The sequence below is a fragment of the Corapipo altera genome, unplaced genomic scaffold (assembly GCF_003945725.1).
Source record: "Corapipo altera isolate COAL_440 unplaced genomic scaffold, ASM394572v1 133, whole genome shotgun sequence".
Taxonomy (NCBI): Eukaryota; Metazoa; Chordata; class Aves; order Passeriformes; family Pipridae; genus Corapipo; species Corapipo altera.
In genome coordinates, this window is record NW_020884939.1 from 1,162,086 (window position 1) to 1,174,553 (window position 12,468).

General features: G+C 39.4%; 1 protein-coding gene across 2 annotated transcripts in view; it reads left to right on the forward strand.

Annotated features, from left to right (window-relative positions):
- Positions 1-12,468, forward strand: part of MYPN (myopalladin) — a 62,313-nt gene that overhangs the window by 13,341 nt on the left and 36,504 nt on the right. Inside the window, exon 2 of one of the 2 annotated variants that reach the window (XM_027660936.1) lies at positions 6,293-7,231. The exons of the other annotated variant lie outside the window; for it this stretch is intronic. Within the exon in view, the coding sequence (XP_027516737.1) occupies positions 6,294-7,231 (938 nt within the window). The 5' untranslated portion in view covers position 6,293. The remainder of the gene's footprint in view (positions 1-6,292; positions 7,232-12,468) is intronic. 2 annotated transcript variants of the gene reach the window in all.

Below are 12,468 nucleotides of genomic sequence, written 5' to 3' on the forward strand. Positions count from 1 at the left end.
CCAGGCAGGCCTCAAAGACAGCCATCACCTGTCTTCATGTCTGACCTTCTAATTTAAAAGTCAGCTTCAATTTATTTGTTTCAATTTGATGTTATATGGAGTTCCTTTAGGATATTGTTTACCTTGCAGTTCAAGGAGATTCACTGAGGAGGCAAACAGAGCTTGAGACATGGCATAAAGGGTCTCAGTTCTCATTTTGAGAACTATTTGGGGACAATATTAATTATGAAAAAATTAAGACTTTTTGTGATAAGAGTAAAAAAAAAAATTCATTATGTGAGAGTATGAAGGAAATGTTGAAAAAGTTAGTGAGTGTTGAACATGCTTTTTCCCTGAAGCAGAGTTCAGTATTTTCTACTGCTTAGGGTGTCCAATACTGTAACAGTGAGGCCACGGGCCAGGGCAAGACTCCAAGTGGACACAGGGTTCTTGCAGTGTCTGTTGCAGAGTAACTTGGAGAAAGGATTTATCCCATCCCATTTAGGAGGGATTTTGTTTCCATCAGAAGTTGTTACACTCCTGAGCCTGGAGGCTCTCTATTTTCCATATTTAATCACATTACTTGGAAATGGGAGTTTAGTTATCTGACTCATTACAAGGAACGGAATTCAAAACCACTAATGTGTCTAAAACAGAAAAGTACACCCCCTTCTTGTACACAGCTTTCCAAACACAATTTTAAAAATATCTTACATTCACACCCCCAAACACACACAGAACTGCTAATCTTAGTCCTCTGCTCCAGCCTAACCTTTCCTATGTCTGGAGTCTCAACATCTGTCTCACAGCAGCTACAGCTCGTCAACCGGCAGTAAGGAAAATGGTGACAATGGCAACTGCTACATGAGAATTCCTGCAAGCACAGGAGAATGTGATTGTGATCATCAAACACCTGCAAGGCAGACCACTTGAGTCATCTCTTAGCCTGTTTTTCATAGCCTGTAATCATACAGTTGAAACACTCCATAACAGTCTGTAGGTAAATGCAATTTATGTGCAATTAAATTAATGGTGAAGTGGATATAGCCTCTGATATCTGCTAAACTTCCCAATTTCCAACTGAGCTGCTGGGCACACAGTGTCTTGCTGTGTAAAGGTAATAAAGGTTCCTCAATGCAGAGCAAGAAGCAGCAGTTTGAGAGCTGTTCTGATGCTGGGTTTCATACAAAAGCACTCTCAGTAAAAGTAATGATAGTTTGAAAAGCTAAGACAGGAACAACATGTATTGACCAGAATTTCTAACTACAGCTGAAAGCCAAAGATGTTCAAATACTTTTTGCATTAAATCTGCTATTTACATATAACCTGTTTATTATGACACAGAAGGGGAGTTTGAAAAAACATCTTCAGGGCATCAAGCATTTGAAGCTGTCTCTCACCAAATAAAACAGAGATAGATCAGACATATCTGGGATTCTCTTCAGCTTTGCTGAGATTTCACTAGTGCTGTTTTCTTAGAAAAAGCTCAAATTCTTTCAGTGATGACTCAGCAATGAGTCTAACAAGTCTCAAACAAGAGGAAATGAAAGTGTTTGGTGTGCAAGATCCTTGCGGTGCAATTTTCCTCCCTTCCATGTAAGGATTTTTGGGTCAAACCACTGCCAAAACAAAGAGTGGGAAGTAATTCTAACTTTGTGAATATTTAATCCTAAGGATCACTTGGCTAATAAGAGAACATTGCCATAATTGTGAGCTCTTGGAAACTCAGTTGGCTAATGGAAACTGAATTAGTAGATGGAAGAAGTTCACAGAGTTAGTTTTGTTCGTGGCATCCTCCGGTGCCTCTTAAGATAACAGGTGCCCAAGGTGACTCCTTGTGTCCCATGAAAGCAAAAAATGTTGCCCTCAGTGCACTGGTTTGGTGCTGTAGGTTATGAGCCAGTCAAGAGCAGAGAACTGCAGGCTGCTGGAATCAGTCATCACATTTTCCACCCTAAATAACACCAGTTTAGAAATATTATTTGTAATTAGCACTGCAATTCGTCCCCTTGATACGGATTCATCACGACATTTTTCCAGTCAGCAAAATAACTGGTGCTTTCATTGACACCACAGACTCCTACTGTGTTTTCACTAGAGTTTGTCCTTCTTACTGCTTGCTCAACAGAGTTTTCTGCAGTTATCTGCACTTCTCTGCTCAACAGAGCCACCTGCAGTTCCTGCATACATTTTGCCAGCTCCATGACCTGGTGTGCTGTGCTGCTGCCCAGTGCCAGTGTTCTGTGCCACTGCACACAGAGATGGTTTCTCTGCTGCTACAAAGACAGTTCTGCTCCAAAGCCCCAGTCAGGAGAAGTTAAAGGAAAGGCTCAAGACATGTCGAGGCCAATTCTACATCTCAGTCTAAACAAAGAGAAAGACTGAATTCAAGATCTTAAGTTTGAAGCTTAGATTCCAATTTTGGCTATAGAAGGGCTAAATTATTGCTAATTATCATTAGTCAGATCTGTAATAGGATAGTTGTTCCTCTGGTCATGCCTTTTCACTCACAAAAAAGATGATTTAATAGATATTTGAGAAAATATATTGAATTCAGAATTACTGCCATCTAGCCCAGAGACCCTCTCAGGCTCCATGCTTGGTCTCCTTTGAGTAAAAGCTGTTGTTCCCTGACTGTGAAATGCAAATGGCTCAGTTACCCAGTGCCTCCCTCCTCATCAGCTCTCTGTAGTCCTTGGATAGTACAGATCCTTGTAGGAAAAGAAAAAGGAAAAAAAAAAAAAAGGAAAAAAAAGAAACCAGACATCTCTCAAGGCATGAGCAAGGCAGAATTAATGGGATTCTCTGGTAGCCTAACAGCAACATTTGCTGAAACTTAACACTTTCCATTTAATTAAAAATACCACATAATTCAAAATATTTTAAAAATTCAGTAGCCAAGCACTGCTACATTTGATTAGAACCCAACTTCTTCCTTACTAAAAAAAAAAATTAAAAAGTTATCTTCTACTCAAGGTGAAAATAGAGAAGAGTTAGATATAAAATTCTGACTGAAATGTTTAGGGTGAGCTCTAAAGAAAAGTGACTCTATAAGTAGTAAGAATTTGGCATCAGATTCATTCTCATGAATATCTTGCTTCCCAACACAAGAAGGAGAATTCTGCTCCCTTCTACCTCTTCTGCTTCAATGGGCAGAAGGAAGGAAGCTGTTCCAGGTCCTTTGCTGGGGAACTGTTTTTCTCCTTTTGCTATCAGGCAGTGGCTTCTTCACTGCACCTTTTTTTGTTTTAAACTAGAATTGTAAAACTATTTTGCCAATCTAAAAACATCTTTGAGAGTATCTCCTTATATTGCAGTAATACTCCTTAAGCAAATTGGCAGAAATTATTTCTTTTGTGTTACAATGCTTTGTTCAAAAGACGAATAGAAGATATGCAAGACCCAGAACGAAGTCTCAAATAACCACACTGAACAAACACTTGCTTTACAAGGGTTACCTGCAGAAAAGCTGCACTGTGATAAACAACCTCTGTTCAAATAGCACTTAAATGAGAAAATCAAGCAATATCTGTACAACAGAGGAAAATAAAACCCTGAATAGTCTCAGTTGGATAATTTTCATATATTCTTTCAACAAAATCATTCTTTAAGTCTTAAGACTTCAGTAGGTTTTGATCACACATCCTTCCCTACCTGCCTGTCCTCCTTAGTGTGTCCAGTGTTCTCTAAAGACCCGTATCATCTTTTTTCAGTGTCTGATGGCCTTTACAAAGACTGAGTTGAACCGAGGATGTACCACTCTGAAAGAGTGGCCAAGAAGTGTAGCAAGTTAAACTTTGCCACCATGTGAAATATGCACTTCTCCAGCTATATAAAATACAGCCTTCCACTGTGCCATCTAAAGCTGCAAAGAGCTGGATGGTGTGATCCGGGTTAGAGGGGTTAGCAGGGAGCTGCTTCCCGGAGGAGAGAACTCTGGGAGGCTGCACATCCTGTAACATCCTGCTAAAGCACACACTGCTCTCTTCTCGCAGGCTCAGCCAGCAAAAAGAAGGGGCAGAGGAAAGAGCTGCTTCTCCCGTGGCTCTGCTTCTCCCCTCCCGATTTTCAGCAGGGAGGAGGCTCCAGGGGTGCACTTCATTCATGGCACAGGTCTCACTTCCAGTCTGTAAGCGCCCTATGTTAGAACATATTTCAGCCCTTTGGAGTTGAAACTATAGCTTTAGCTGTGACCTTTACAGCACATAGTATGTGATCAGCACATAAACAAGCTAATCTAACCCCTTAACCATATTCTGCTTCAGTAAGGTGGCACAGCTGCCTAAGAAGTTAAAGCTGAGCAAGCAAAAGTAGTATCCACAGAGCAGGAACTTTAAGCCTCTTTGTATTCTTAAGAGGTTAAATTACAAACTCTGTCCAGTCACAGAGCAGCTTACAACATTATCTCATGTGGGCTTCCCAAATCAGTGTTCTCTATGTGCCACAGCTTCACTGAAACACTGTGCCAGATAATTCAATGCCAAGTGTTCAATTAGGATCGCAGACTCTGGTTCACTTGCAGGGACTACACTGGGTGCTTAGAAGCATATAATTTATATGGCATTTTATTTATTATTTTTTCCCAGGCAAGAACTTAGCAATATTTTGGTTGGGTGCCTTTGCAGTCTTACTGATTTTCCCTGTTTCATATTATGAAAACAAAGCAAAATCAATAAATCTAAAATGCCAGATATTTACGTAAGAAAAATAATTTCTATATAACAAATCAAAGAAGAATATAAAGAGTTTAAATTGGAGCTTTCTTTTTTGTAAATAAGGAACAAGGGCTGTCACTCACATTCCAGGATGAAATATTGCAGCAGTACGAGATATTATCAATTCATTTTTTTTACCAGCTTTTTTCCAGGGACAACTGTCCTGCTAGAAAAGCCAAAAGCCTTTTACAGCAGAGATACCTTCTTTAATTTTCTTTTTCTGGCAACTTCAGCAGTTACATAAGGCTATGAATGGAAATGGCTAATGCCAGGGCATGGATGTTCCCTTCTCTTGATGCCACGACACAAACAGAACCCTCTGCAGTGCAACAAACCAGATACCTTAGAGCAGGAATATTTGAAACCATCACAGCAAGACTTGCCAGGCCATAAATGAAGCAGGAGAGAGATAATAAGCACTGCATATTCTGAGAGACTGATCCAGTAAATAGTCATGCACTTGCTTCAGTATCTGTGAGATAACAGCTCTCTGAAAGGTGATAAAGGGCAGTCATTTGTCTTCATACTTAGGCCACCTTAAGATGAGTGTGTTAACAGGATGCCTGAATCCCTCTGCTTTCATAATGGCTCTTGTGGAAATGAAAGGGACAATATTATGCAGAACTACTTGCTTCAGTATGGAAAGGGATTCTTTAGCTTTGCTTATCAAGCATGCAGGTTAAGTATAGGCTTTCTAATACAGTCTTCTCATGTGGTATATTTTTCAGAATCAGGATGACCTAAGATAATGATTTTGAAAACGCTGCAGTACAAATGATGTTTGTATCAAATCATGACATAGTTCTTTACTTTAAATAGCTTATTAGAAATAATGATGAATTTAAGAAAGTATAGAACATTTAGCACCAGTAATGCCTCCTATAATGCAATATCTTTAGGAGTTTTAAATAAAAAATTGTCATTATTGAATATTTTTGTTCTTTTTCCTTCCTCCTCATGTCCCTCAAATGTTTTTGAGGGTTCATTTACTTACTACTGCGGTGCCTTTCAAGCTAAATTTACTTCATTTAAAAGTACTGTTATTCTCTCACAGCTTTCAGTCCCTGAAATATCCAACACTTCACCTGTCTGATGAGGTTGTATCTTAGCTAAATTAGCTCCGTTGGTCAGACCATGGTGCTCATAATGCCAAGGTCACAGGTTCTGTCCCTGTACAGGCCATTCACGTAGGAGTTGGACTTGATGATCCTTGTGGGTCCCTTCCAACTCAAAATATTCTGTGACTATCTGAGATTTGACATTGAAACTCAGTTAACAGCTCTGTAGTTGAAGTTTTGGCTGGAACAGAGTAGAAAATACCACACTTGCAGTTCCTTCAGCTATGTCAGGCTACCTACAGCAGAAAGTGATAAAAGATGAACTTCACTGGGTAAAGGCAATAGCATCTGGCAGTAGGTACAGAAGCAGGCCTTTATAACAAGGCCATACTTACAATTACTTCAAGTATTACAAGTATTCAGTGCTCAGACACAGTTTGAAAATGTTGTGTTCTGCTTTTCAAAAGCCTGTAATTGTGTGTTCAATCAAAAAATTTGCTACTGATAAGGTGTGGTCCTATCTGTCCTTTTTGTTGGCAGCATGCAAGACGACAGTTTAGAAACCTCAACTTCTATATCTCAGCTTCTGAGAGAGAGTTATTTAGCTGAAACTAAGCATCAAGGGAAGAGTGAAAGAAGCAGATCAGAGCCAGTTTCTCATAATTTCCACTATGGCAATGCTTCTGGTGATTCAGATGAGGTAGCTGCTCAAGATGACCTTCCAGATCTCTCTGCCTTTTTGAGCCAAGAAGAGCTTGATGAAAGTGTAAACCTAGCAAGACAAGCTATTGATCAGAATCCACTGGAAACTAAACAGGATGAGCTTCAGGCACAGTCACAGCGTCCCCCAGATCAGCTGAACAACCCGGGAAAACACAAACAAATGGCCCAGTCTACAGCTTTGAAAACATCAGACAACGGCCTGCACTCCAACTTTTGTCAGGACCATATCAGAAATACAAAGGGCTCCAAAGGGAGCTCTCAAGATCTGAAGAAACATCACCTCCCCTCTGAATCAGAATCCAAAAAGGAATTCCTAAACAAGGCAGCAGATTTCATTGAGGAGCTCTCCTCACTTTTCAAAGCTCACAACTCTGAAAGAATAAGACCCCGAACATGCAAAAACTACAGGAGCAAGATTGATTCCAAGAATAAATCTGCTCAAAAAGGTAGCTCTAGCCTGTCTCTCACATCAGAAAACAGAGAAAGGCTTTCCATTCCAGCATCTCAAGACTTGGAAAACAAAGCAGAAAAAACGTTTGAACAAACAGATGATCAACAGGCAGCAAACTTGGAATCTGTTAATCAATTAACAAGTGCAGAGCTAAAAACAGAGTCAGAATCTGCATCTGTATATTCTGATGAGCCTATCGGACAACCACCACGCTTTACTCAGAAACTGAAGAGCAGGGAAGTTCCTGAAGGAACCAAAGTGCAATTGGACTGCATTGTGGTAGGAATCCCAGCACCTGAAGTCAGGTAAACATATTCTGCATTTGTCATTTTGTATGTCTGTAATGGTAGGTGTATGCCTTCCTCTGTCCAGATATTTTGATGCATGAGTTTCAGTAATCTGCAGCAGAAATCTCCTGGTCTTGGTTACTAAAAACTGATTAAGAAAAAAAACCTGCTCTCTACAAAAGGCTGTATATATTTTCAGACAACGTATTTTGGGATGTTACTTTCTTTGAATTTTAGAGTAATGCTTTTAAATACTGCACTTCCTTAATTAAAAGAAAGTGTGGAGTCCATAGTGAGAAATGTTAGTTATCTTTATAGAAATCAAGCCTGATTGTGTAAACCAACTAAAAACACCAATGGCTGTGACACCTAGTGCTGATGCCTGAAGCTATCTGAGATGAGAGAACATAGGATCCCAGAAACCAAAAACATCCCCACGTGAACGGAGAGGAAAGAAGGTCATTTCAGTTATTACACCAGTTATAACCAAAAGCAGCTCAGTTCTAATCCTGATTCTGACAAAGATTCTGCTGAGACCTTAGAAAAAACATTTCTGTTTGATCAAGTATAAGACACCCCTGTTAATTGTCACTTATTCATGATGGGTGACTGCTATTTCTGATATTTCTTTTTTCACCAATATCTATGAGGATTTTGAAAGTCAAATAAGTAACACTTGAAAACATCACTGGAGATGAAAGGAAATGTGACAAAGGTACACACATCAATTACATCAGTGAAATGAGAAACAGACTACTCTAATTTTTAAATTTATCTTGAAAATTCTTAGATCTCATCAGCATTTCTATAACTAAATTTGTTCACAGAGAGCTCATTAGTCAAATTTACCTCTCGCTTACAGTAGTGGTGGAATCATGTTTCCTTTGCTGGGACTGTACCAATCCAAAAGAAAGGAAAATTCTGTCCACCTTTTAGAGATGTACTATACATATTTGCATCCTAATATCTGAAGTATCACACATAGATATCCTTAGTCAAGGTGGCTGCCTATTCTTTTATAGGCATTTTAGAAATCTGTGTTGCTTCTCTAAATATTGAAAAGAACTGTTTGCACCTTCAACATCTAATGATTTGGATCATTCACAGATGGTCCATATTTTCTAACTGCACTTCTACTGCAGCTAACACCTTTTATCATCTTTCTTACCGAACTAATAGGCACAATCATCAAATGAAAACTATCTCAATGTCCAAATATGGATGCTCCAAAGATTTTTGTGGTAAAGAATCTTTGTCTTCCTCTCCCTTGGATTTCTGGCACGCCAACTGCTAATTTTTCAGAAGGAAAAAGCATTTACAATGCACCATTAATTACATAGGAAGAAGGATCTACAAGTGAATCCACTTGTTATGGACATCTTATCATGGAGGTGTGAAGTTGTCCAGTCCATGGGATCCCTGGACTGCAACTTTCAGACTGTTTTGCCCCATTAGTGCCTTCAGTAGTGACATGTAGGTTCTCAGTCCCTAACAAGACCTTGACCTGTGGTGCCAGACAGGGTCTTTCATGTATGATAGTAATGTGAACTTCCAAAGGACTAGATGATTTTTATAGAAGAGGAATCTGCTCTAAAGCTGGGGGAAATATATTTTTTGGGATAATTTCTACTCCGCTTCATGTCTAAACTCACTGCTTTAATTAACAGTTCTGAGGCATTCCCTGGGTGGAGCTTATGGCATTTACAAATACTGTGTTATGCTCAGCCCTTAAACTCATAGAGGACTCCGACTAAAATAGAAAACAATCCCAGAAATTTGGAGTTTTTTCTTGGAAAACAGACAGGAAATATCATCATCCCCTAGATATTAGCAACACTCTCTGAACACTTCTCTTGCATATAAAGACTTTGAGACTTGTTTCTCCAAGTATTTACCTTGATAAAACTTTCTGATATTAAAAATGTCAGTAGGATCCCTGGATATGATAAACATTTTCTTCCTCTCTCATCATACATAGTTTATAATGCAAAGAAAACAAGAGAAATAATCTTCTCTTATGTGTATAGACCTGTAGACAAACTCAGTCTGGCTTTCTTCATATTCAGAACAGAATTCAGAACAGAACAGAAAATGAATTGCTTGTTTACAGACTGTACCCCAGTGCACAATGTTAATTTTATTTATTTCTCCAGAAGGCCACAACCAGAGCTCCTCATGATCATGCTGTTGACACACATAAAACTGACAAGGTGTTCCTGCCATCTTTAGGTGTTTAACAACTATCTGAATTAGAAGCTGACACTATAAAGTCACTGAAGCCTTGCAAGGGCAGATTGGAGAACCCAGGAACAATAGTTCAGCCAGTGGATTATTCAGGGCTGACCAGAATGCCTATACACCCAATTCAGGGACCACTTGATTGCACAGAAAAGGATGATGGATATCTTTGTAAATTGGAGCTATTTTTGTCACAACAAAACTGAAGTTTTTCATCAAGATTTCTATTTCAACAATTGATTTTGTTCATTTTTATTAATAAAACAAGCTACTTATGTGAATGACAGTCAATACAGGAGCTTCAAAACACTTCTATAGAATAAGCATCCACCAGATGTAGCAAAATAGGGGTGGGGAGAAAGAAGTCCCATAGGGAAAATCAGTGCCAAGAAGGAAAGCTCAAGAAAAAGATCAGGCTCAGCTTTCAGTTGCACAATTTAAACCAAGAAATAAAAGATAAATCACAAGGAGTAACTCTGAACTCTCTCTCCCCTTGTGTTTGTGTGTGTATGTACCCGCTGTATAATGGAGAAGGCTGAGAATGTTCATTGCTTGAACAGTTTCCTGATCACAGTTGTTTGTTAACAAAACTTTTGTCCTGTTCATCCAAGATTCTTTCAACTCCACTAATGTGTAGGAGTAACACTAAAAAAGGATGTAAAAAATATCACTTCCCTGAGTGATAAATGTTCACATGCTTCCAGTGATCTTGGCCTTTTTAGTCACTGTTACAGCACAAGGAAACCAGAAAATATAATGTACTTTGGGGTATGTGTTCCATTAACCTTGGGGACCACAAGAATGCAGGATTTTTTCACTAAAAATAGTGCTCATCTTCGATCTGCTGTGTAAAGCTTCCAAAATAGTGAAGGAGGCATCGTGTTAGCCATAGTTGTGAAACTGTGACCAGAACCAGGCTCAGAACAGGCAACTGTCTTGCTTTGAGGATAACAGTTTTCCAAGGTTTGTGGTGAGTTAGTTCAGTATCTGTGGAGGAGGGCAAGGAGAGACGAATTCTAATAAATAAGAAATAAAAATATCATCAGTCCCAGTACAGGGCTGACTGGCAAGGTAGTAACTGATGAAAGAAAGCTTAATCACCTTTGACTTAAAACAGGCTTCCTAGCCACAGAAAGGAATCCAAGGTGCATATATTAAACACAATTGCAACGTAAAAGTGGTACTGTGGGAACCCAGAGCATTGTGAAACAAGAACGAGATTCAACAAGCTCTGTCATATAGTTACTCAGTCAACACTAGGAGCAGTCAGATGGTTCAACTGATGCAATGGGGATTATGAGAGAAAAATTAAAGATCTGAGATTAAGAAAAAAGCTGATCACAGGGATGGAAAGGACTGGAAATATGAAGGGCAGATACCATGTTTGAAAGCAAGACAGTACAAAACCAAATTGATGTAAAAGATGGTGTAAATGACAGTCATGATGGATCAGGGCCAAAATATCATTGGTAATGACAAAGCATTATAATTCACAGGCACGGTAGGTCACTATGTAGCATGTATGAGGGCTCAGTGAGGGACAGAAGATTGAATGAAATTGGGAACTGATGTGAAATATCAGATATATGGAAAGCTAAATCCTGCCTGGCTGAATACAGAAAGACCTGTCCAACTGCTTTTTAAGATAACTCAGCCTTAGTGTAACAAACCCACAAGTCTGAGGAAGCTTGTGAAACCTACCTGTCTAGAATTTTTGGTGAAATGTTACCCATTTTTTAGTCTCATCAGCTGAATGCAGTGACACAGAAGAGATGGGCAAAGATTAATACCATAGTTTGTGCACCTCTAGGTAGCTCAAACTTTAGCTCACAACAAAAGAGCACTACAACAGTTATGGATGATTGCTTTACTCTGACTATACTGCGGGTCAGAAATGAGCGTTAAAGAGAAATGTGTAGCATATTTCCGAAGTGCCAAAGGTTTGATGACCTCCCTCTCATGCTTCCCTCTCCAGCTCTGTTTCTGTGTCAGTAATGGTAGGTGTAACAATCACTCCTCTCTCCGAGGAGAGCACTCCTTTTCCCCTCAAGTTCAGAGGTGCCTACATTTTTCCAAACGGTTTGGCACATCACTCCTAGGTTAATTTTACTTATGAATCACATTGCATGGTTTGGCATACACAGCTATCCTGGAAGTGTCATGAGGATTTGATGTTCTAAAAACAGGCTACATGTCATAAGGTTTCCATGAAAACATTCTTTAACGTAGCCACACAAAGCTTAAAAAGTGCATTTTAGTGCTCTTTTGTTTGAGGAGACCTGCAACTAATCACTGATTTTTAGAGGCTCTGAAGCCACACAAGATGAAGATATTTCTTCCTGGCTGCCAGATGAAAACCTTTATCTGGTTTAGCGCTCCAAGCCTAGAGCCAAACTCCTCTTACATGCAACTCCAGTCACGTCAATGGATCAAGCCCTGGGATGAATGTGGCACAGTGGATGTGCTCCATGTGTAGCTCCCTGGCGTGAGGAAGCTATCGTTGCAATCCGTGGCAGGAATGAAATGTCAGTGACAGAGGCTGTTGCTACTTCAGTCATGCCACGCATCTCAATGTCAGAACTCCCCTTGGAACTGACATTTCACTGCTACCACGTACAGCGTTTTCGTGGTAAGTATAGAACCAAATGTTAACAAGCAAGAAGTAGATATGGCCACACTGAAGATTTACATGAAGATTAACTTCACAAGAGACAATTGCTTTTCATTTATAAGCATTGCAAAGAGGTGACGTGCATGTAACATGCTCTGCATCTCAACCTAATCTCAAAGTATTTGAACATTATGCTGAAAATAGTGACTAAAGAACACACTGCTTAGGAGAACTAAACACAGGTTTGAAACAGAAGTTTATTCCTGAAGCTGTAAATCACTTATGTTGCAAGTTTGGGACAGTGAAATGAAAAACTAACTGCAAAGCATAGAATTAACTCAATCCTGCTTCACTGTTTGTTTGAGTACTACTCACGTACTACTACAATAATTGGGAAAATTAGCTT